At 36.1% G+C, this 27,098-nt stretch overlaps 1 protein-coding gene and 1 long non-coding RNA gene across 4 annotated transcripts in view; one reads left to right on the top strand and one right to left on the bottom strand.

The window, feature by feature from the left end:
* The first annotated feature begins 883 nt into the window (after positions 1 to 883).
* The window catches only part of LOC148679502 (uncharacterized), a 35,347-nt gene continuing 9,132 nt past the window's right edge, over positions 884 to 27,098 (top strand). The window contains exons 1-2 of the long non-coding RNA XR_015945672.1: positions 884 to 1,074; positions 24,408 to 25,285. This is a non-coding gene — a long non-coding RNA (uncharacterized LOC148679502). The remainder of the gene's footprint in view (positions 1,075 to 24,407; positions 25,286 to 27,098) is intronic.
* Positions 7,727 to 27,098, bottom strand: part of LOC100331460 (beta-1,3-galactosyltransferase 2-like) — a 37,371-nt gene continuing 17,999 nt past the window's right edge. For 2 of the 3 annotated variants that reach the window (XM_087304459.1, XM_087304460.1), the window contains exon 3: positions 7,727 to 8,912. In XM_087304459.1, coding sequence (XP_087160585.1) covers positions 7,844 to 8,912 — 1,069 coding nt within the window. In that variant the 3' untranslated portion in view covers positions 7,727 to 7,843. Of the gene's footprint in view, positions 8,913 to 17,700; positions 17,828 to 27,098 lie in introns of those variants that run through there. The other variant, XM_087304457.1, reaches the window with a different exon arrangement.

The raw sequence follows: 27,098 nt of genomic DNA, 5'->3' as shown, positions 1-27,098 counted from the left end.
AACTCCTCTATGCGTCTCAAGTCCACCGATGTACATGGGAAGCTAACTAGACAAACTGGATGAGCTTAGAATGAGCCTGTGTTGGTTGTCATTGTGACCACTGCAGCCATGATATGACAGCAAATTACTCTTATTACGCTGGAATGAGAGTAAAGTTCCTAGCCATATTGACCTACAAATACACACAATCCCTTTATGTCATCCCTACACAAATTGATTACATTAACTGAAGTCATTGCATTTGGGAACAGAGATGAGGTTCTCAAGGTGAATGTGTACTTTAACCCTAAAGGTCAAACAAGAAAAAATAATGTCAAGAATCTTGGTGTGACTCTGGAATCAGATCTAAGTTTAAATAGTCACGTCAAAGCAGTAAATCAGCATACTATCATCTTAAAAACATTTCAAGAATTAGAAGCTTTGTTTCCAGTGAAGACTGAGAGAAGCTTGTTCATGTTTTTATCAGCCGCAGGGTGGATTACTGTAACGGCCTCCTCACAGCCCTTCCCAAAAAAACAGTCAGACAGTTACAGCTCATCTAGAATGCAGCGGCCAGGATTCTGACCAGAACCAGAAAATCACAGCACATCACACCTGTTCTCAGGTCTTTACACTGGCTCCCAGCAGATGTGGGTGGAGTTTCCAAACTGTATACTCAAGCGAGAGTAAAAGTAACAATCTTAAAAGTTACTTGAGAAAAAGTAAAAAAAGTATTTAATGAAAAAATTACTCAAGTAAATAGTTAATAGTTACTTTTCTCTCTCTCTCTTTCTCTCTCTCTCTCTCTCTCTCTCTCTCTATATATATATATATATACAGTTGAGGAAAAAATTAGTCGCCCTCCTGTTTATTTATTTATTTATTTTTTTTTTTATTTTAATAAATTTCCCAAATGGTGCTTAACAAAACAAGGAAAATTTCATAGTATTTCCTATAATATTTTTCTTCTGGTGAAAGTTTTACTTGTTTTATATAAGCTAAAATAAAAGCAGTTTTTAATGTTTTTAAAACATTATATTTTTAATATATACATTATTACAATAATATTATTAGCCTCTTATATTTCTTTTGATTGTCTACAGAACAAACCATCATGATTTGCCTAATTACCCTAACTTTTCGAATTAACCTGCTTTACTGGATATGTTGAATACCTTTTTTGTATTTTCGTTGATAATTTTAAAAAAATCATAAAGAGCATTACATTTGGTTAATTATTTACATTTACACGAAAACAAAAGCAAAACACATCTTTGTAAAATATAAAACATGACCTATCCAATATAAGTAAACCTGCTTTAAATGTCACTTAAAAAAATATAGTATCTTAAAAAAAATATCTAGCCAAATATTTACTGTCATCATGGCAAAGACAAAATAAATCAGTTATTACAAATGAGTTATTAAAGCTATAATGTGTTGATAAAATCATCTTTCTGTTAGTTACATTTATATGTAATTTTAATTTATATGTAATATGTATTTATATGTAATATGTAATTTGTGTGTGTGTGTGTGTGTGTGTGTGTGTGTATACCATTTTATGTTATGTAAAAATAATGTTTAAATGTTATACTTTTAATGGTTAAATGACTAATTTGTGCATGGCTTATCAGATATTCCATTAAACAGCAGTTTCTTTAGTTATCCCATAGTTACCATTAACAAGGTTCAAATTGGGATAGTTTTGTCACTTACCACTATGTGTTTTTTTCAGGTCGCAGTTGTCATTCATGTATATGTTGCCATGTCAGTTCGATGCATGCATTGCATTATGAAACTATTCCAGTCGACATCTTAGAGTAAAAACACAGACTGAACTTGAGGCTGGGTGACCTCGTCCGATAAACTCATTACACGGACAGTGTGACTATCCTTCTTGGAACCGCACATGGCGACACGGCGGGAACGCAGTATAAACTCCCACATCTTTCTAAAATTCAGCCATTACTCCAACAGGCACGCACGCTCTGATCGAAAGTGGGAGACCCGTCTCTAAAGCAACCTCACAACCTCTCCAATGCGGTCATATGGATAATATTTATTATCATTTGACAGTAACAGAGGAACACCACCAAATGTAGCTTTGTAAGAATACTGATTTTTTTTCTCTAAAAATTTACTTGGGTAAGAGTAAAAGTACACGTATTTAAATGTACTTAAAATGTACACGTTACACACTAATTTTACTCAAGTAAATGTAACGAAGTATATGTAACTCATTACGACCCACCTCTGGATCCCAGTTACATTCAGAATAGATTTTGAAGTATTTCTACTTGTCTATAAAACACTAAATGGCCTAGGACCTCAATATACAGATATGCTCACTGAATACAAACCTAATAGATCCCTCAGATCTTTATAATCAAATAAACTAGAAATTCCAAGAGTTTAGTCAAAGCAGGGTGAATCTATATCTGAAGCTATTATTATTAATATTATTATTATTATTATTATTATTATTATTATTATTATTATCTGTTTTTAATCAACTTTATTATTTGTTTAGATTTTTTTTATACTTGTCTCTTTTATTCCTGTTTATGTAAAGCACTTTGAATTGCCACTGTGTATGAATTGTGCTATATAAATTAACTTGCCTTGCCTAACTTAATGGTTTTTCAAACATTTTTTTTTCAAAGTTGATTGAACATAGAAAAAGGAAGTTGTCCCCCTGCTCCAGAATTTTGTTTAAAAGCTCAAAAATTGTGTTTAAGCCCATTTTGAATAAGCAGTTAGAACATTTTTTGAGTGAATAAAATAGCAACTTTTTAGTTTCCGTAAGTCTTAGTACAAAGTGTAACTACAGAAGAGTAAAGCTTGAAATCGAAAATATTATTGCAACTCTTTGGTCATTTTAAAGCAAGGGTGTCAAATCCTGCATAGTTTAGTTCCAACCCTGCTTCAACACACATATTTGTAGGTTTTAAACATTGCCTAAAGCACTCAATTAGTTTGATCAGGTGTGTTTTATTTGGGTTGGAATTAACTGTGCGGAGCTATGGCCCTCCAGGAGTTTGACACCTTTGTTTTAAAGTGTAAAGATGGCTAAGTCTCTCCATAATATCAGACCCCAAGAACTGCTATGGAATTCCAGGAGAACTGTTATGCAATAAAACAATAAGCTTTTTGGGAAAAAGATCAGCTACTGTAGGAAACCAGTTGTTCAGCTGTCTTTGCTCTCTACTTTACCTTCTCCACCAGAGCAGATCAAGTTTTTAAAATTTTGTGACTATATATTCATGTTTGGTGTCATTTTAAATGTATATGCGCGAATGGTAAAGTGGTCTCAATTTCACTGTTTTTACTTTTTACAGTTGAAGTCAAAATTATTAGCCCACTGTTTATTTTTTTTCCAATTTCTGTTTAACAGAGAGAAGATTTTTTTTAACACATTTCTAAACATAATAGTTTTAATGAATCATTTTTAATAACTGGTTTATCTTTGTCATGATGACAGTAAATAATATTTGACTAGATATTTTTCAAGACACTTCTATACAGCTTAAAGTGACATTTAAAGGCTTAACTAGGTTAATTAGGTTAACTAGGAAGGTTAGGGTAATTAGGCAAGCTATGGTCCCTTTTCACAAAATTGTTATGAAACGTCATCATAAAAGTCCTTAAAAGTTTTTAATATTTAGAATTTTTTTTTTTAATTGAATGAACATTTATATGCATTTATGAATTTATTATATCATCTTTGTGTCAAATTACAAAAAAAATGAATTACTGCTTATGCAAGGTGTTTGTAATGCAGCGTCTATGGGGCTGAGAGTGAATTTGACCCTATGCTCTCCTCTGGCTGCGATTATCAGTCTCACACAATTTTTTTTTTCCTGAAAGTCTTGAAAACACCATCGTGGAGATTTCTTTAATTGTTTCAACAAATACGATTGTAAAAAAAAAAAACATTGGGTCTGGGTCATTGGCTGCTCTGGTGGAGAAGGTAAAGTCAAGGGCAGAGAGAAGAAGGGCCTCAGGGTGGGTGACTGAGACAGTTGAACAACTGGTTTCCTAGCTGATCCTCTTCTCAAATTAGAAAGTTTGTTGTTTTGGTGCTGGAGATTTATGATCTTGCCTCGTGGATATTCACAACAGTTCTCAGGGTCTGATATTATAGAAAAACTTAGCCGTCCTTACAATTCTGAATGCAAATAAAGTTAATTTCACTGCTGTATTTGCATGCAGAGAGTGAGGGCATCTCAACAGAAAGAGATTTCTTCAATCACACTGAATACAGACTGTGAACTGACTTTGCATAAAAACTGCATCTTAATGCTGAAAGTGGCACTGCTAGAGGAAATGTTGTATATTACTGAAACTTGACTGTTAAAAATGAAAAGAAATACAGTTCACTGGGTTAGTACAATTGAACATAGTCACTCGCAAGATGCACTGTGTGAACACCTTTTCACACATAATCATTCAAAAAGTAAAACGTGCAGAATAAATTAAGATCATTTAAATGGGGGCATAATGGAATAATCATTGTCCTTTTGACACATTTGCTTAATTCATTTTCCTTCTGCTTAGTCTCTAGTTCAGAGGTCGCCACAGAATAAATGAAGGAATTCCTGGAGGAAACCCACGTAAACATGGGGAGAACATACAAACTCCACACAGAAATGCCAACTAGTCTAGCTGGGATTCAAACCAGCAACCTTCTTGCTGTGAGGCGACAGTGAAAACCACTGAGCTACAATGCTGCCATACAAACCTGCCTATGCCTATCTATTTTCTACAGAACATAATGCACCAATAGGCAGGGCTCAGCTTAGATATTTAATCCCAACACCAACTTTGAATTTGGAACCGAATTTGAGCTGAATTCTGATTTCTGCCATTTTTCTTTATATCGGGTCTAATTACAGATAGGCTAACCAACAGATTAAGATTGGGATGTCATTTACAGCAGTGGTCCCCAACCCCCAGGCCGCGTGGATCAATCAGTAGCGGGCCACACAAGAATTAATTATCTTTAAGTTGGTGTAACCCCGCCGGTCCTACGCCACCCAACCCGACCAGAGCTGGGATCGAACCGGCGACCTTCCGCATGGGAGTCGGTTGCTCTACCAAGGAGGCTAAAGAGCACACACTAGCTGGCCTCCATTACATTGGCAGATAAAGTAGCTGCATTTAAAGCCAAACTGAGGCATATTGGACATGTTTCAAACATTAGCGGGGATTTTGTGTGAGACTGAGCCTGCCCCCTCACTCACCAAGCTGGTGCACGATCATCAGTCTTCGCTGTTAAAGGAGATTGAGCGCTACTTCCCAACCTCAAAGGACCCACAAACCGCTAGGGAATGGATACGTGACCCATTTGTCAACAAACCAGCTGAATCCAGCATGTCCGTGCAAGAAGAAGACCAACTGCTGGAGATCGTAAATGACGGCGGCCTTAAAACAGTGTTCAAGAGAACAACTCTGCCAGTGTTCTGGATTAAAGTAATGGCAGAATACCCAGAGATCGCTGACACAGCGCTGAAAAACCTGTTGCCGTGTCGAGATGTACATGATATGTGTGTTCTGGCGCTCACGGGCTGTTTCACGGGCACACGCAAAGCTTGAAGGTAAACATACAACAGCTTATCATAAGCATCTTATCTATAACTATTTACACGGTTGGCATTAAGATAAACATATAAACGTTATCTGCCGAATTTCTATCAGCTAAATGTGTCCGGAAAAATATTCAAAGGACGTGAACGCGTCTGACTGTTCTGACTGGCTAAAGCAGACGTCTCACATCAGCACGTTCTAGACGTGCACGTGCTCAATGTCAATGAGAGCTGTAGAATACTTGCTTTTGATGTACTTTGTTATTATTGTTCCTTTATTAATTTGCTGTAAATTAGAACTGAATTTAGAAATAGTTTTGAAACAAATTTTTGCGCTTAACAAACAAAATTAATTATTTATAGGCTAACTGATGTCTGGGCGTACAAGGTTTCCCTATCCACGAGCGCGAAAGTGAAAGCAGATAATGAGGAGGCTAATCTCTTCTTGCGCTGTAGGTGGTCTGTTTAACTGTTTTTTCTCTAGTGAAGTTTTTTCTGAAGTGAAGTTTTTCCACTTATTACAATTAAGCCAATACTTTGATTTGGAGTCTACTATGTAAACAGCGATTTTCGGTTACCTTAATCCGACTAAAGTCATAGCTGAACTACACAGAAATAGAATTAAAATGTGGAGTATGCATATATTAGTGGCATTATTGAAGTAAACACCACAATCAAACTATTACCGCCATGTAGGACTTTTCGCCATATTTTCCGTCAAGATCCACACACGCGGCTGTCAGTACAGGAACGCAGACATATTGCAAAATGCGCAAGTTTTTTTCTTTCCATTCAGTGAACGTTTTTAAATTCCATTAAAGCAACACTCTTTCACCCTGTCCTTACACCTTATTTGCGTCCAATACCCCAGTTTGTCATGGGGGCATGAATAAAATGTTCATGAGTGAAAGTGAAACTCCTGACCTGCAGTTAAAGTCACCCAAAATTACATGAAATATCTGCAGGAAACGTGGATAGCCTGTGGATGCAACATTCAAAAATCACTTCACGTAAACATTAATTATATTATTGTCTATTAAGGCAAATAACTAGATTACTGATGTCCATGTAAATGTGGTCAGTAGTGAAATATACAGAAGGGCATTCTACTGATTTGATTCAGAAATGCACTGTTTTTGACTTGGTTTTACTTTCATTCGCCATCATTCATTTTAAAAAGCACCTGGTCTATTTTATTTGTATATGTTTTACTCAAACGCATTAACTTTACAGGTACCTGATAGTTAGATGTGGAGCAAATATTAATCAGATTCACTCTAGTGAACACATAAAAATCCTCATCATAATTTACTGGAGTGCACTCCTTAAATTCCAACCCGGGCTCATTGTGGAAACGTAGTCCCGCGGACGTTTCTGGAGACCGCGGAATACGTCCCGGCGGGTACGTACGGCTGCAGTTTTTGTTTTCGCGATTCCGCAAAAGGCCGCCGTTGTGCGCTTTTTCTCATCTCGAACGTCTCTCGCGAGCGTGGTTCGCGCCCGCGTTGTTCTCGCGTCAACCGGCCAATCGGCTGACCGCCCTCCTCTTTACCTCAACCCAACCAATTTCACCGATCGACCCGCCCGCCCGCTCGCTTCCCTGAACCCGAGCAACGATTTACAAAAGCCGTCCAAAAAAATAAAAGCCCTTATTTTTTTATTATTTTTTTTAATATCCCACCGCGTTTTCGGATTTCGCCGCGTTCTCGCCCTGTCACGAAACTCGTTCACTTCGTTTTAGGGATTCTGTTTTTGTCTTAACTTACCTGATTGCTGGAACTGCTTTCCCCCGGACTCGAAACCGATCGCCGTGGTCGACTCCTCCTCTCTGCGTCTCTCGAGCCTGCCGACGTTACACGGTGAGCTGAATGGACAAACGGATTGCAGCGGGAAAGCCCTCCACAAGGAGGTGAGCGGTCAGCGGGCGAGCGCGAAAGGGGAACAGCGTCACACCGCCCCGCAGCGTTCGCTTGAAAAAATAAATAAATGCAGCAGTACGTACCTCCCGGGACGTATTCCGCTGTCTCCAGAAACGTGCGCGGGACTACGTTTTCAGAATGAGCTTGGGTTGTTAATTTCGCACCCCACAGGTTGAACATCCTTGTCCTAGACTTTACATTGTAGAAACATTTAGAATCTGCAGCAAAGAATGCAAATGATTATGATGACGAGCCTTTATTTGTTACAACACCGTTACATGCAGTGAATTTATGAATGGAAAATGCCAGCATCAACATTTGTTTCCAAACCTAAAACTGGACTTGTTTAATTTTTGATCATATCTTTTTTGGGGGGCTCTTAACATCCTTCCATATGTTCAGAATTTGCTGTGGGGATCCTACATCTGTGGAGATGATCTTGAGGAATTCCTCTCGATTATACGTCATATAGATCCTAAACAGAGAAGGGTCTGGAGGAGATGAGGGTTCAAAACCCAAACGTTTCAGACAAGCTCCAATATATGCATCTTCTATATTAAACGCCTGTACTTCCTTGGAAATTTCCACTATTTTTTCTGGCAGGTCATTGGAAAACACATATCCGGTTCCCAGTGGGTATGTGGGGTATGTTAAATCGGGATACATGTCTTCTGAAACGTACCATTTAGAGTTTTTATTTCTCACAACGGGCCGGTTCCACAGCAACACCCCCGTCAGGTAGTTTTCTCTAGGTGTGTTTGGTGCCAATAGGAAGGTCATAAGGTTCTCTACATTTAAGAACATGTCAGTGTCGATCTTTATAGCATAAGTCGCCTGAGGGCATCGAGTGGCCAACCAGTCCATCATCACCATGGTCTTTATGGTCAGATTGAAATAGGAGTCCACAAAGTTGCTCTGGATTAAATCTCTGTGTTGTCGGCTCTCTTCCTCCAGCTGCTGTTGAGCTTTTTCAGAGTCTCCTCCTACAGTCAAACCCACCAAAAACAGAGTTAACACTGCTTTCCCCTGGACTGTCGTTTCATTCCCCCATGTGCTCCGGATGGCATTTCGAGCCTCAATCTGATTTGGGGCTGCAGGTACCATCAGGACCACAAATGGATCCCATTGACTGCATTTAACAGGTTCATCCATAATGAAATGATAGTTGAGTGGATGAGCCACATGATACCGCAGTGAAGGGAGTTTGGTGGCTGTTGGTCCAACAGTGGTTGTGTTTTGAGTAATATTAGTGGAACGACTCTCGTTGATCATATAGCAGGACCGTATCTGCTTTACAATATCGTTATAGAAAGTTGCAGGTGGCGTTACAGGCATGACATAGATATGAATGGCAAACATGATGGCACAAACTGAGAATGTCAGTTTAAGCAAGAAGACAAACTGTTTACTCTGACGTAGATTGTGCCTGGGAAAGAAACAGAAATGAAAAAGTTCAATGAAATGCTAAAAAAACATGTCATAACTGTAACTATATATAGAAAATATTCCAACTTCATACTTAATAACCAAATTCTAAGAATATGTTGGTAACACTTTACAATACCAGTACTTGATGTTAATGATGATGTATTAATATGTAAACTAAACATTAATTTATTATAAATAAATAATGAGTTAATGTATGTGCTAATCATGAATTTTACCCACAACATGCGTCACAAGAATTCATGTGTGAATAACAGCTGCCTTAATTACTTGTTAGTACATGTTGTTAATGTATTAATTAACATTTAAGTTTAAGTGTAACCAACATGAGCTCATGAGCTGTTAATGTATAATTATGTCATGACTTTACTTGAAGTGACATATCATCATTAACTCAACTAACCATGAACTCCTGTGTTTAAACTGTTCATGTTGATGTTGACAGGACACATTTCTACTGTTATTCAGTGTAACCGCCCTAGTTGGACGTGCATAAGAAGTTCATGAGCAGGTAAGAATGGGTTAATGATGATGTGCCCCTCCAAGTGAGGTCATAATATAATTATACATTAACAAATCATGAGTTATGAGTTCATGATGGTTAAATTAAGCATGAAGTAATGGGGTAATTAATACATTAAATAACAAACATGTACTAACTGTCACGATCACCAGCGATCTTAACCCCATAGATCGCTGGAAAACTTGCGGACTATATACTAACGGACTATAAAACTGCAATTTCATGGACAACAACTACATACATGCACTCCGCTCACACACATGTTCCTCATCCTGCCTGAGTGAGTGAAAGTGACAATACAACGCGTTTACTTTGTCTTGTTTTTCCGTGTTTTGACCCTCGCCTTGTTAATCTGTGTATCCCTGTCTGCCGCCAACCTTCTAACCTCTTGCCTGTTATTCCGACCAGGTTTCTGGATCGTCTTCATACATCTGTTTGCACCAGTGTTGACCATTGTTTGCCTGACCTCCCCAATAAATCTGCATGTGGATCCGAACTTTGTTGTCAGTGTCACATCCGACGGTTACACTAACAGGTAATTATGGTTGCCGTTATTCACACCTGAACACATGTGACTCATGCTGTAGTTAAAGTTAGTTCATGATTAGCGCATACATTAACTTATCCTTAGTCCATAATAAAGTGATGTTTAGTTATTAGTTTAGCATATTACCACCTCATTATTCATGTACTGCTATTGTAGTGTTACCAATGTGTTTTTTATGACCATTTGCAACAAAAAATGGAAAACATATTATACATATTTCACATTCAACAATATGTTCAATGAGTTTAAGAGGGGATGTTTTTGAAAACAATACATTTTCTGTTTTAGAATAAACAACAACATATTTAGGAAAATAGTGACATCATGCTCATGCATATTACCAACTGAGGTTCATCATGAAAACGTAGCCCTATAGACCTTTCTGGAGACCGCAAATTATGTAACCAGAGGTAGGTATGGCTGCATTTTCTCTTCAAAATAAACGCTACCGCGCATTGTAACGCTGTTCCTTTTCACGCTTACCAGCTTACAGCTTACCACCATATGGGCGGCTTTCTTCCTGTAGCCAGTTTGTGCCATTAGCTCGCCATGTACGTCGATGGTCTTGAGACTTAGAGAGGACTTGACCATGACGGTTTCAGAAAGCAGGTAGGACAAAAACAGAATCCAAAAAATAAAATAAACAAGTTAATAACTGGGTGAGAATGGGATAAAACGTGGTAAAAATCAGACGAGGGCTCTATTTTCGGATTGCTTTTGAAAATTGTTGATTGGGTTTTGGGAATTAGGTGGGCGGGTCAGTCGATTGGGCAGTCATTCAGTCAGTCAGTCAAACAGTCAGCCGACAGCATCCTCTAGTGGGTTCACGCGAGAACAGCAGGTGCGAATGGCACTCAAATGAGAAATTTGAGATCTCAAAAAGCATACACAGCCACCTCTCATGGATTCGCGAAAACAGAACTGAAAAAAAAAAAAACTTACCCCCGGTACATATTTCGCGGTCTCCAGAAAAGTCTAAAGGACTATGTTTTCAGAATGAGCCTGCGTTGCATATTACAGCATGTTATGATTTTACAAAGTAAGATGTGAACCTGGATTAACATCTATGGATCCTGGAACATAATTTTGGTTCTGAAATGTAATCCATACCCATTCCCAAATCGAAGGGGAATAATAGTTGAATAATCATGTAGAAGTGCATAACCCTAACTGTGAACCTAAACTTAACATAAACTATAAACATATCCCTTAATTCTGATTGGATGACTGGAATGTTGTTCCAGGATTAACATAGATATTTATCCAGTAACATGTGCTACTTGGCAAAATCAGGTTGGCACATAATACATGTTCAGTTTATAGACATGCATGACTGTTTGACAACTAACACAACAATGTCTGATTAGTTGACTATATGTGAACAGATGTGTTTTCCTTGACATCTCCACATACTGGCATGGTGTGCATAACACTGCTTTTAAGGTCAAATTTACAAATCTGCATAAACAAAATCCTTTTGACACAATTGTATCTCTATGTGAAGGTGCAAAGGAAAACCATTTATATTTTTTATGTATATTGTTGCAATTTTATCACAGTCTAAATTGCACACTTGTATATGCATTAAAGGGTCACGAAACAACAAAACACATATTTTGAGATGTTGTCAGTCATATACAGTTAAAAGTCAGAATTAGTAGCCCCCGTGAATTATTAGACCACTTGTTTATTTTTCCCCAATTTCTGTTTCACTCTGTTCATTTCTAATAACTGATTTATTTTATCTTTGCCATGATGACAGTGAATAATATTTTACTAGATATTTTTCAAGACACTTCTAAACTGCTAAAGTGACATTTAAAGGCTTAACTAGGTTAATTAGGTAAACTAGGCAGGTTAGGGTAATTAGGCAAGTTATTGTATAACAATGGTTTGTTCTGTAGACTATCGAGAAAAAATATAGCTCAAAGGGGCTAATAATTTTGTCCCTAAAATGGTGTTAAAAAATTAAAAACTGCTTGTATTGTAGCAGAAATAAAACAAATAAGCCTTTATCCAGAAGAAAAAATATTATCAGACATACTGTGAAAATTTCCTTGCTCTGTTAAACATCATTTGGAAAAGATTTAAAAAAGAAGAAAAGAAATTAAAGGGGGCTAATAATTCAAACTTCAACTGTATGTGTCCCACGCTGCTCAAAACACTATGAGGACACATATATTTCACTGAAAAGTGAAAATTGGTTGTTTTTGCAAATTCGTTCTTCCAGTTTGAACATAGATTTTGTAGCTACATCACCGTGATTAGATCTTTGTGTGAATTCCGTGACGTCTTTGAGCTTTCGGCATCACTGTTTTTCTTGATTACTTTGATGCAGCCGTCAGCTGAAATCCCCTGCATCTGTGTGCTGTTCTGCCTAAGTGAAAATCAATGTGTGCTCGAACCAAACCTCCCAATTTTTAGCAAACCCTTCCCTCTTTTGCCACTTGCCACTCCCACCTAAACAGAGCTGGACTCCCCCTCTTTGCTGACTTTTTTCAAACTGGAGGTGTGAAAACACCCTGCTGAGGCGGGGGATTTTTGGTCCCTTATAGGCTGGTTTATACTTCTGCATCAAGCAATCGCCGTGACCCATAGGCCATGACTTGCATGTAGCTGTGCATATAGACTTCTGCGTGCTGTTTGTGTTGCTCTGCAATAACAACTAGAAACCCTAGCTGGTAGTAGGTTGTGTTATGTTCCTCTGTATTGAGTTTCTTCTATAATCTAATGGGAATTAGTTGGCATGTTGATGCAATGTAATTTAAATTGAACAAACGGACCATCAAAATAAATGACCCAGTAATCATTTTAAAGACCAGGAAACACCAAGCTGAGAGTCAACTATTGGGCAGCACCAGGCCATCAGTGAGCATCTGTCAGGCTAGTTTATTTGGTTTTGTTCCAAATGTCTCCTCTCGTTGGGCTCACGAATTCAGCTAAGAGTCAGTGTACGAGAACAAAAACTGATTTTTGAAAAATTGGTAAAACTAAAAAATACAAAAGGTGGCTGTCATTCTGTTGCATTCCTTAAATATTTGCAAATTATATGCATCACTTGCACAAGCAAATTCTTCTGTGTTGAGTGAGAACGTATGCAAATACATACTTAAGGTATGAGATTTTTGTATGTTCTTTCCCATTAGTGTGACATTTAGGAGAGAAGAAAACAAGGCTTTGTTCTTAAGAAAAAACTGGACATTTGTTTTCATTCTAGACTATACGCCTTGTCAAAAAATGCTATGTGATAAAACTAGATCTCACAAATATAAAATTTAGTGTATTACCATTTTTCTCAATTGCTTTGACTGAATTCTCGATTGAATTTTTTATTTTTCAAAACAATAAGTTTAGCTCTCTAATCAATTGGCTTATTGTTCCCTTCAGTGCAGCATTTTCATATATCTTTAAGCAAGTTACATATGCTGTGGCACATGTGTGCAAACAGTAAGTACACAATTGTCTGTAGTTTGGACAAAAACTAATTGCATATGGCTTGTTGAACAAAACTGAAAAGTTGATTCTCATTTAAACTGTCAAACTTAACAACTTCTCAACCATTTTTCATCGTAAAAGCCATCACACTCAAAATGTTTTACTCAATTATGAAACATGTTTACACCATACATATGACATTGACATTGTTTGTAATGTCTGCTGAATTGGTAAATGACCTAAATACAATTTATGTTATTTATTTGCCAATCAAGATTGGTAGCATAGATAGATAGATGTGAAGTGGCTGACACAGAGGGATCCATTTGCAGTATTTTTATTAAACACAGTTTAATAACAAATAGCACACAGATGTTGTGCGTGCGCAAACTCACATCAAACACAGTAGTAAGTAGTTGTTGAGCTGGCGGCTGGTAAACACAGAATGAGTAAGCAGGCATGGGTCAGAGGCAGGCGGCTAGTATCAGAGTCGGTAAGCAGGCTGGAGTACAAGGCACGCGGCAGGCAAGGCTGGGTCAGTAAACGAAGCAGGATCACAGTGGGAAAGCAGGCAAGGATGAGAACGCTCAGTATTGTTAGCCGGGGCAGAACAAGACTTTGCAATTAGGCTGTGTGTGAGTGCTGCTTATATGTGTGTGGTGAGTGATTATTGGATGTGCTTCAGGTGTGTCGGCAATACACACGGCAATACGTATGTGTATGACGTAATGTCAATAGTCCGGTGATGGTGACCTCTGCTGGCCAGCGAGGGGAATAACTGGGACCGAGTCGGTGATGGATAGATAGGTTGGTTGGTTGGTTGGTTGGTTGATTGATTGATTGATTGATTGATTGATTGATTGATTGATTGATTGATTGATTGATTTACATTCACAATCCTAAACTGGAGTAACAAGATTTTGAAAGATCTATGGCAAGGCCAACAAGAGCGACAGAATGTCCACCAAGAATTTGTTTATTCATGGTTGATATTTTGTAGTATGTGTGTGTGTGTGCTAACAAAAGAAATATGAAATATGTAATACAGTAATTGGACAATCAAGATTGCACTTTGCATGTAATACATTTATACACAAATAAATATACTGTATGAATACAAATGCTCATATATTTTTTATCTATGTACTACTGACTCCTAATAACATTTAAACAGCGTTTGTCCAACTAGTTGTGACAATTTCTAAACTCTAAACACAATTAGCACAGCATCGGTCTTTTGTGGCAATACCACAATCACACCATAATCACACATTTCATGTTGTTTTTACTCAATATGCCGTCAGTGAACACATTTCCATAATGCTAACATTTTCTTATCAGACAAACTATACTTCCCAACAAAATTATGATGTTAAAATGTTAAAACAAATGTTAAAGGGCCATGAAACCCCCTCGTTTCAGCAGGGTGTTTTCACACCTCTACTTTGGAAAAAGTCAGAAAAGTGGGCGTGTCCAGCTCTGTTTAGGGGGGAGTGTCGGAGGAACTAAAGTGGGAGGGTGTGGGAGTGTCTATTTGGGCACACGCGAGTTTCAGTCAAAATACTCACACACAGTAGAAAGTGAAGGTGTTTAACCTACATGGACATCTGTAGTGGAATTACTTGCCAAATTATTAAATGTTGGACTTTAACTGCAGTTTGGCTCTTTGATTCAGGGAATTCATTCATGCCCCTCGCAACAAACGAGATATTTGATTTGAGGAACTGCTCTAAGCGTGTATTTTTCATGCAATGTTTGATAGCGCACGGCGAATGAGAGAAAAAAACCTCTGCATTTCCCCCAAACTTAGATGCACATGGCAGGTAGCGTCAGAAAGCCGCGTGTGTTATTACGGTCACTAAATGTGGTTAAAAACCCTACACGAGGTTAAAGTTTGGTTGTGGTCCTAACATGTTACGGTGCAATAGTTAACTTAGTTCGATACGAACAAACTGAATAAACAAAGAGCACTAGTCGCTCACTTACCAAATCTGTAGAGACAGAACAATCACCAGCAACTAGAGCCGCGTCTTTATGAAGAGAAGATTACAAGCAAATCCGATCTCAGCGTTTGCAGATGAGAACAGCTCTCAGGTAAACAATAATCCTCCTTAAACACGTAAGTTATTGTTGTCGAGCGTCGCGTACACTGTTAATCCACACGTGAGTCTGAGCTCTCACAGAGAGAAAATGAAAACGAAACTTAACTGCAGCAAACTATAAAAGCAACACTTCACGCTTGTTTTGCCAACACAACGTGGCGTCTCTGTCGTGTAAACACAGTAATGAATATTAATGAAGTTGCACAATAGAGCGCGCTGATTGGTTTGAACCAAGCCTTACTCATGCATTAATGCATCACACTGTAAGACGTAATAAGACTCACTCTGGCACAGACGCCCAGTCTGCACGCTGGAATACAACGCTATTATGTCATGACCGTGACGCAGCTTCAAAAATTGGAAAAAAATTGGAATTGGAAGAAAATTGGAATTGGTTTCAAACAGGAAGTACGAATTTGCTCGAAATAACGCAAAAACAACCAATTTACACTTTTTAGTGAAATATAGGTGTCCTAATAGTGTTTTTAGCAGTGTGGGACACATATACGACTGTCAACAGCTCAAAAAATGTGTTTTGGTGTTTCGTGACCCTTTAACACAAAACATCCCACAACAGTAAAAACAATATACCAAACCTTAGATACAGTATAAAAACAATTGCTTCTGCAATTATGTCAGTTTAAAAACAATATCAATATCAAAAATACATCTCAGCTGATAATAAACAAACAACTGAATAATTGACAGACAGCTAATTTATGTTGAGTAAACTGAGCCAACCACAGCTGATTCCAGTCTGGCTTAGACTGAGTGGCAGGAGTAATCTTTTTCTATTACACGTACACTTATACAGCAAAAGGAGGACGTTAGACCCCCTTGCCTTTTTTATCTGGACTTTTTGCTGTTTTTTTTTTTTTCAGAATGCTGTTGTGTGTTTCATGAACATGAATTGTTCACTGTAAGTAATACTGTAAAACATTTTTTGCTCTATCATGCTGTGTTTCTACTGTGCCTCCTGTTGTAAACAGTTAAGGAAAATAAAACGGACTTGCTTTTTACTGGAATGCTTTTGAATGTGAACATTACTGTACATGTGGACACAGCTCTTAACTAAGAAGTTTAGTGTCAATATGGTGAATTGCATGTTTTGACAATTTTCTATAAAATTGAAACATAAAAGTCTGTGCAGTTTTTGGTAATATCAATAATAGCCAGTATTTTGAAACCTGGTGTACTTGACTGACGTGATTGACTGTACCTTATGAAGTGAAAACAAGTGTTATTCTTTGAAAGAAAAATGTCATTTTGAGTCAGATTTTCAGTGTTTTAGTAAAATTAGTGTGTGCAGAGAAAGATGTGTTTTATTTTGAAATGAAGAGTTAGTATACATTTAATGAAATGTATTTTTAGAAGAAAATTATCCACTTGGCCAACTGTTTTGTAACAGTGAGTCTGTGTTAAGAAAAAGTATCTGAAGTTTGGGTGAGCACTTTTTAGCGATTGAAAAACTGTAAACCTTAATTTCCATGGTTGACTGTCATGGTGAAAAAACACCATCATTTCTGACACTATTACTTTCTTTTGAAGCATGAATGAAATGTTTTGGGAAAGAAACGACATTTTGCAGACATTCAATAAAGTTCTAAAGTTCCAGCAAGCCGTTTTAAGATTTGCACTCACCGTTCAGAAAATGAGTTTAGAGTCTGTTTTGAAAAATGCGTCAAAGCAATTGAGAAAAACGGTAACGCAAAAATGAAAATGTAATTCGCTTACATTCAAATGTTTTTAAACATCAACACAAAACAAGATACTCTGAAGAATGTTGGGAAAAAACAGCCCATCCCAAGTAGGAACAAAAATAGAATATAAGATTATATTTTGTGTTCAACAGAAGAAACTCAAACAGGTTTGGAACAGGTGAAGGATGAGTAAATAGATGAGGACATCATTTTTATTTTTGGGCGAACAATTTCTTTAAGCTACTAGTAACAAGCAATAACAATCTTAAGTTAAACATTTCAAAAAATGAGGTTCTTTTGTATTTTCTCAAGTTTACAAAAAAGGTAAAATGACTAATAAAATAATTGTTTTATATGTTTGCATCAGAATAATATTCAGCCCCCTCCCAAAATACATTTTAATGCACTAGTTCAAAAAAAAAAAAAAAAAAGACATAAAATGAGCAAATGGTTGTTCTTACCTCTTTGAGCTTTTATTCATCATGGTGATTTTATAGACTACCATATGCCTACTTGAGGTAGAATACCTCAAGTTTATAGCTGGTCTGGGTTATCAGTGAAGAAAAATTAGTTTGTGACGTCAAAGTTAAGTGGCTTAAGGAAATAACAAAGTTCCAAGGAAGGAACCAGAATGGGTCTTATTTACTTTTATTAATCTTAACCGCCTTAATTTTGTCTTTCGATTAAAATGAATGAGCTATTGAAGATAAAGTAGACATAAGCAAGAACATTTTGCAATTTTACTTAGTTTTCTGATTTTTAAACATTAGTGGCTGCACCAACAGAAGTGAATTACAGTTTTTTTTTACAATAGCTATGACACTTTTTTCAATGCATTTAACAAGTTTCCTAAACTCTAAACACAGTTAGCACAACATCCGTCTTCGTGGGCTATACAATTAACACATTTCTTGGGGTTTTGACACAAAATGCATCCAGTTAACTTAAATTTAAAATGCTTTAACTTATTTTACACACAAACTCAACCAAGAACAAAACAATGTCATTTACAAATGCTTTAGCACAGTATGTCAGAACAGATAACACCATGTTCTAAACAGACTTATAAAGGATAAAGTCAAAGTGAACAGCTGTTCTAATTGAAACACAAATATATTCCCTGTATTTTATTCCATTGCCAATGAGATACAGCTTATTGTGGTTATATATATATATATATATATATATATATATATATATATATATATATATATATATATATATATATATATATATATATATATATATATATATATATATATTTATATATATGACAGCTGCTTCCCCTCTAGAAAGCACACTCATGTGTTGAGGTTTTCCCAATCACATGACCATCTGTTCTAAAAGAGAACTCTTGAGGTTTTTGAGAAAAACAGTGAGCGTATCAAAGAACTCCATTACCAATATGTCCAGGTAAGGTTGTGCAATACAGTCATTTCTGTACTATACACAGTGTATTTTACAGTAAATTACTATATTAACCTGGAGTTCATTAGTACACAGTGTAAATACTGTACTGTACTGCATATCCACTATGTGTCTAATTACTTTCAGAGTCATGAAGTTGGAGGCCAATCAAGTTACACATGAAATGATCTATTTTGCGAGGCTGACTTCAACTTGGCGGAAAGGCGTTGCCATGTAAGAAACGTACTGTAATAGGCCAAAGGGTTACACTTACCATGTCGGGCCAGAGAAGAAGAAGCCGGGCAAATGAAGAAGACTGGACAGAATAGAAGATTTATTGAAGTTTTTGTTTTTTTATTATAATTGCGGTGCTTTTTCTGTGTGTATATATTGCAGTGATGTCCTTTTGCAAATAAAGTCTGTACTGCAGCAATTATATGTCTGTATTTTTTTTTACACAAACTGTACATTTTATAAAGCTACTCTGAGATGGTTGTACATTTTTTGTATTGAATTTCTGCTGCAAAAGAAGCCAAATACCTGCATTTACTAAACCCAACAAAACTAAAATGTAGAGAGGTTTCAGATATAAGAGCAGAGCTGACACCTAAAATAATGCAGTTTCTGTAATTTTAGCAGATGATAGTGTTTTTACAGTTTTTCTTGTTTGCTTTGACCTGGTTAAAGAAACTAGGTTCCACTTCATTTTCATTTTCACTATCTCAGCAGAGCAAAAGACCGTTCTTGCAAATGTGTAAACTCTTTCTCATTGGGTTGACACATTTTCCCCACCATTTTTCAAAACAGCTAACACGGATGTCATTCAAGCAGTCCAAGCTCCATTGTTTTAGTTATGGTAACCAAACAGAAACCATCTATTCCTAACTATTAGAAACTACCAACATCAATATGAATTCAGTGAAGCACCGGTTTGACACTACTTCACACAAATCTTCAAAAAGCAATCAGTCTGCAAACCTTATAAAACGGTGGAAGGTCTGTGTTGTTCTGTGACAGCATGGATGGAGGAGGTCAATAGTGGCTATGTCTTATACTCCCAATAGATTTGACTGTATATTGGTTTACATGTGTTTTCTCTAATATTTACAGTATTTTATTACTTTTGTCTGTTTTTACAGTATTTCAGTTTTCAGCCACAGTTTGAAAATTGTCATGAATTCAATATACAGTTTTTCTAGTTTGCTTTGACCTGGTTAAAGAAACTAGGTACCTCTTCATTTTCATTATTACTATCCCAGCAAAGCAGAGGACAGGTCTTGCAACTGTGTAAACCCTTTCTCATTGGGTTGACACATTTTCCCTACCATTTTTCCAAACAGTTAACACAGATGTCATTCAAGCAGTCCAAGCTCCATTGTTTTAGTTTTGGTAACCAAACAGAAACCATCTATTCCTAACTATTAAAAACTACCAACATCAGTATGAAATCACTGAAGCACAAATCTTCAATTAGCCATCATTCTGCAAACCTTATATAAACGATGGAAGGTCTGTGTTGTTCTGTGCCAGCATTGATAGAGGAGGTCAATATGGCTGTCCTATACTCCCAATAGTTATGACTGTATATTAGTTTACATGTGTTTTTTTCTAATATTTACAGTATTTTATTACTTTTGTCTGTTTTTTTATATACAGTATTTCAGTTTTCAGCCACAGTTTGAAAAATGTCATGAATTCAATATATATTCAATCAAAGCACATCTTATTCTTGATCCAATTCTTTGCAAAAAGGCGAATTTGACAGCCCAAATAGAGACAACAAATGCCATTGGCTATAAGCTACAATGGCAAGCAATGGTGGTGAATTTTGAGTTCTGTATTTTGTATTTTGTTGTCCATTGTGTAATGATTACAGTTTTTTACAATGGCTTTGACAGTTTTTCCAATACGTTTAACAAGTTTGCTAAACTCTTAACGCAGCAACACACCTAAAACACACAATTGGCAAAACAGTTAATTTCATGCTCAAAATCAAACATTGTAAACTAAACTTTTAAACTTCTTTTCAAAATACAGTAATAAACGAACACACTACACCATGTCTAACAAAACACTGCAAACATGTTTCAAAATGACATAATTGTGCAAAACACAAACACATGTTCTCTTCCAACATAAACATTCAGTCAATCAGAAAACACTGACAATAAAAACACTATCATCAGCTAAAATTACAGAAACTGCATTAGTTTATGTGTCAGCTCTGCCCTTATATTTTAAGACTCTCTACATTTTCATTTTGTTGGGTTTAGTAAATGCAGGCATTTTCTTTCTTTTACTGCAAAAATTTAATACAAAAATTAAGGAAAAAAATGCTTAAAAAATTTACAGTTGATGTAAAAATATACATACAGACACAGAGTTGCTGCAGTACAGACTTTATTTGCAAAAGAAGAAAAAAAAGCATTGCAATTACAACAAAAAAACTAAATAATTTTCTATTCTGCCTGGTCTTCTGCATTTGCCCGACTTTTTCTCTGGCCCAGCATGGTAACAATGGCTTTTTGGCCTATTATGTTTCTCCTACGGCGACGCCTTTTCGCCAAGTTGAAGCCAGCCTCGTCAACATAGATAATTTACAGTAATGTGGTATTTGATTGACCTCCAACTTCATGACTCTCTAAAAGTAATTAGACACAGTGTAAATGCTTTACTGTACTGTATAACTAATGTATGTACAAATGAACTCTAGGTTTATAGAGTAGTTTACTGCAAAACACACTGTGCATAGTAAAGTAATGACTGTATTGCATAACCTTACCTGGACATATTGGTGATGAAGTTTTGTAATGTGCTCACTGTTCCTTTCAAAAACCTCATGAGTTCTTTTTTAGAACATACAGTATGATCATGTGATTTGAAAAAAGTCAACACATGAGTGTACTTTCTAGATGGGAATCATGTTCATATGGGAGATATACACACACACACACATATATGTATATATATATGTATGTATAAAGGGAATATATTTGTGTTTCAATTGACAATATGAACAGTTGTTCACTTTGGCTTTAGCCTATATAGGTTCATTGTTTTGGTCTTGGTTGAGTTTGTGTGTAAAAGAAGTTCAAGCATTTTAAATTGGCGTTAACTGGATGCATTTTGTGTCAAAGCAACAAGAAATGTGTTAATTGTATAGCCCACGAAGACGGATGTTGTGCTAACCGTGTTAAGAGTTTAGAAAACTTGTTAAATGTATTGAAAAAAGTGTCATAGCCAGTGTAAGAAACTGTATGTAAAAAAAAAATACAGACACAGAATTTCTGCAGTACAGACCTTTTTTGCAGAAGGACATCACTGCAAACAGAAAAAGCACCACAATTATAATAAAATAACAAAGTAATCTTCTATTCTGCCCGGTCTTTTGCCACATGTTCTCATCCACATTACACTTGATATCTTCAATGGCCCAGCACGGTAACTATGGCCCTTTGACCTATTATGTTTTTCCTATGGCGACATCCCCAGCCTTGTCAACATTGAAAATTTCATGTGGTACTTAGACACAGTGTATGCAAATGCTGTACTGTATATCTACTGTATGTACTAATGAACTCCAGGTTTAAAGAGTAGTTTACTGCAAAACACACTGTGTATAGTACAGTAATGACTGTATTGCATAATCTTACATGGACGTATTGGTGACAGAGTTCTTTGATGTTCCTTTCAAAAACCTCAAGAGTCCTCTATTAGAACATATGATCATGTGATTGGAAAAACCAAAACAAGACATGAGTGTGCTTTCTAGATGAGAACCAGCTGTCATATATATATATATATATATATATATATATATATATATATATATATATATATATATATATATATATATTTTTTTTTTTTTTTATATATATATATATATATATATATATATATATATATATATATATATATATATATATATATATATATATATATATATATATATATATATATATATATATATGAGAGACTCATATTGCGGTTTTATATATATATATATATATATATATATATATATATATATATATATATATATATATATATATATATATATATATATATATATATACATTTATTCATTTATTTATTTATTTATATAACCGCAATATGATGTTTCTCATTGGCAATTGAATAAAATACAGGGAATATATTTGTGTTTCAATTCACAATTAGAACAGCTGTTCACTTTGACTTTATCCTATATAATTTCTGTTTAGAACATGGTGTTATCTGTTCTGACATACTGTGTTAAAGTATTTGTAAATTTGACTGTAAAATGACATTGTTTTGTTCTTGGTTGTGCTTGTGTGTAAAAGAAGTTAAAGCATTTTAAATTTGTGTTAACTGGATGCATTTTGTGTCAAAACAACAAGAAATGTGTTAATTGTATAGCCCACAAAGACGGATGTTGTGCTAACTGTGTTAAGAGTTTAGGAAACTTGTTAAATGTATTGAAAAAAGTGTCATAGCAATTGTAAAAAACTGTAATTGAAAGAGCTCTTATACTTGTTTGCAAGTTGTGTAGTTTGAAGGTAAAACTAGCTTTTGTTGCATATGTTAAATGTTTTGACACGATATGTGCCTTTTGCAAGCAAAATGTGTCATTTTGACCATGAGTGCCGCTGTTTAGGCCTGTGTGTTAACTGTTTTGAAAATGTGGAGTTTCAGTTGACAACTGCATCCAAGCAATCAAGAAAAACTGTAAATGTAATCAAAGCATTTCTTATTCTGGATTCAATTCTTTGCAAAAAGGCAAATTTGACAGCCCAAATAGAAAGACAACAAATGGCATTGGCAATAGGCTACAATGACAAGCAATGGTGGTGCACTGAGTTCTGTTTTTTGTATTTTGTTGTCCATTGTGTAATGATTAATTGAAAGAGCTCATATACTTGTTTGCAAGTTGTGTTGTTTGAAGGTAAAACTAGCTTTTGTTGCATATTTTAAATGTTTTGACACGGTATGTGCCTTTTGCAAGCAAAATGTGTCATTTTGACCATGAGTGCCACTGTTTAGGCCTGTGTGTTAACTGTTTTGAAAATGTGGAGTTTCAGTTGACAACTACATCCAAGCAATCAAGAAAAACTGTATTGTCAGTGTGATCTGATTGACTGAATGTTTCTGCTGGAAGAGAACATGTGTTCGTGTTGTGAATCATTAATTCATTTTGAAACATGTTTGCAGTGTTTTGTTGGACATGGTGTAGTGTGTTTGTTTATTACAGTATTGTATACATTAGTTTAGAGGTTTAGTTTACAATGTGTGATTTTGAGCATGAAATTAACTGTTTTGCCAATTGTGTGTTTTAGGTGTGTTGCTGCGTTAAGAGTTTTGCAAACTTGTTAAATGTATTGAAAAAAGTGTCATAGCCATTGTAAAAAAACTGTACAGTATGAAAAAAGTCTCTGTATCCGTGAGAATGTTTACATGGAAAGCATTGCATCTGATAACTATCAATAACAAATTTATTAAAACAACCAGTTTTACCAGTTTACACTAATCTGTAACCTCATAATGTACGCTAAGTCTTTATTACAGTTCTTCTCAGTTGCTGAGGTATACATTTCTCAGATCAGAATTAAAATTTTCAAGTACATTTCTCAAAGCATACAAATAGCAATACATCATGGATTACCTGCGAAAACCCTCAAAGTTTAATTTCTGTGTCAATGAATGTAAGTATGACAGGTCTTTGTGAAATGTACATTTGGTTGCAGTCAGGATATCCACATGACCCGGGAGTCATGGAAAAGAGTTGAAGGATTCGGATTTCTGCTTTCCAGTCCATCTCATCATGGACCAACGTTTATCCTTTTCATCATCCTGTTTCTTAGTATTTAACTGTGAATTGATTTTAATTAATGAATAAGTTAACACATTGCTTAATATTAGAATGTTCAGTGCATTTGCCAGTCTCTTTATACCTATTTTCAGGAGCCAGCAAACTAGGTCAGAGGTCATGGAGATCTTGAGTGGAACTGAGGACTGGAAACAACTGTTTCTATTGGTATTTCTAGGAGTTAATACTGTCTAAAATGTCTAAAGTGATTTTGCTATAGTTTTACGGTTAAATCTTTTAAAGTGATTCTACTTTTTATTCAAGATAGACTTTGTGTAGTAAGAATATAACAGCCTGAATGTAGATTATACCAGTTTTTAACCAGTTTTGATAAAGACGGCTGACGGTATACTCAGCCTTGGATAAGAAACAGATTATACTTAAAGTGTGTGTGTTCTATTTGATTGTTGATCTGTTTCACAGGTCTGGAGTCAGCTCTAATCAGTCTAAAGGGTGTCTGACGTTTATGTTTAGATATTGTTCAGAATTGTACGCACGAACCTCACGTGGAAATGTACCTAGTCTATCTGTGTTTTAACCAATCAGGTTAGAACACCTTTATGTATGACGCAGTTAATGACGTTATGTGAGAGTATAATTGTTATTGATTGGTGATTGTAAGCAGAGCGGCCTAGGAACTCATTGCGAGTGTTGAAGCTGGCTTCTGCGAATGAAACTGCAAACTATCTTCAGTAAACTTGATTTATTTATTTAAATCTCTGACTCCGGCTCTTCTTCATCTACCAGACTGGTCATTCTTTGGGTTAAACTGTAAACTATCCCTACAGAGTCTTGTGCAGAAATTTAGCTAGATTTTCCTGCTTAAAATACTGTAAAAACCCATAAAGAGTACCCGAACATCTGCCCACAAAATATTGGTCAAAATAGTCAAGTCAATTCGCTCTCTGTTATTCTGATGGTATAAGCCCTCGAGCCAGTTCAATGACCAGACAATGTGGCGACTAAGATTTCAGATTCAAACTTGCTTTGATCATTTTAATGTGCCAGTGAGTTCCTTCATACAACATGCTTCCAAAACGGCTGCCACGATTACAACAGCTTCAGTTGTGGAAATGATTAATTTTTTCCTACAAGGAATCTTTGTTAATGTGTAACAAGATATGAACCAAGCCAGTCAGTTTCAACATAATAGCTCGCTTTAATTGAGTGGAATGGTTCAGTATAGTACAGTTGCAGTGGTGGAAAGAGTACTGAAAAATCATTCATTCATTCATTTTCTTTTCGGCTTAGTCCCTTAACCAATCTGAAGTCGCCACAGCAGAATGAACCACCAACTTATCCAGCATATGTTTTACGCAACGTTTTTCCAGCTGCAACCCATCTTTGGGAAACATGTATACACACTCATTCACACTCATTCACTCTTTGGACTGTGGGGGAAACCGGAGCACCCGGAGGAACCCCACAGGAACGTGGGAAGAACATGCAAACTCCACACAGAAACGTCAACTGACCCAGTCGAGGCTCGAACCAGAAACCTTCTTGCTGTGAGGCGACAGCACTACCCACTACGTCACTGCATCGCCTAATATCTAATCATCTTGTTTAATTTCGCTCCTTTTCTCAGCACTGTTTGACAGAATCTTGCACACTCTACTTCTCCTAAAGAAATAATACTAATTAATTTACTTTAAAATGATGAATAAAGAATGTGCATTAGTGTATTTGTTTTTCTGTGCTTGCATCACATTTGTACTGTACATTGATATTGTCATGACACTTAGACAGAGAGGATCCAATCGAAAGCACTTTAATGAAAAAATGAAAGAATGTATCAAAGGATACAACTGGATGTTCCGAAGACAAAGAATGACTGTTCAAATCAAAAGAGAGCCACAGGCCACAACAAAAACTGACGAAACAGACTGCAAAGAATTCTGAGGAACAAACAGACAGGAACAAGGACAAACAACGAACTGATAACCAGCTGTACGCACAGGCTGAAATATATATTCAGTAAACAAGGATTAGCTGGAGAACGATTAAGTTGCAAAATTAAAAGATAAAGAAACCTTTGTAACTTTTTCCATTTCCTTATGCCCCGAGACAATCCTGTCTCGAAAGTCTGCAGACAATTCCTTTGTGCTTTGACTGGGGCCTTATATAGACAGGTGTATGCCTTTTCAAATCATGTGCTGAAATCATGAACTGAATTTACCAACACAATCTCACGGCAATTCGTAACCTTTTGATTTAGTGGCTAATTCGTATGAATTCGTACAATCTAATTCTTAAAATTTAGTAAGATTTGCTCATCCCCCAATGACAGTTGGGGTTAGCTGCCACGCCTCCTTTTTAAAATCGTACATTTTTGTATGACTGAACTTTTACGAATTCGTACGAATTAGCCACTAAACTGACAAAATGTAAAATAATTATGTTTCCTCGTGAGATCAGGCTGGAATTTACCACAGGTGAGCTCTCAGTTAAGCTGCTGAAACATCTCAAGAATGATCAGTGGAAACAGAATGTACCTGAGCTCAGTTTAGAGCTTCACGGCAAAGGCTGTGAATACTTCTGTACAAGAGATTTTTCAGGTTTTTTATTTTTAATAAATTTGCAACAATTAAAAAAAAAAAAATCACA

This window comes from Danio rerio, chromosome 22 (assembly GCF_052040795.2).
Source record: "Danio rerio strain M-AB ecotype USA chromosome 22, GRCz13ab, whole genome shotgun sequence".
NCBI lineage: Eukaryota > Metazoa > Chordata > Actinopteri > Cypriniformes > Danionidae > Danio > Danio rerio.
The sequence above is the reverse complement of the archived record's forward strand: the minus strand, read 5'-3'. Positions and strand labels throughout refer to the sequence as shown.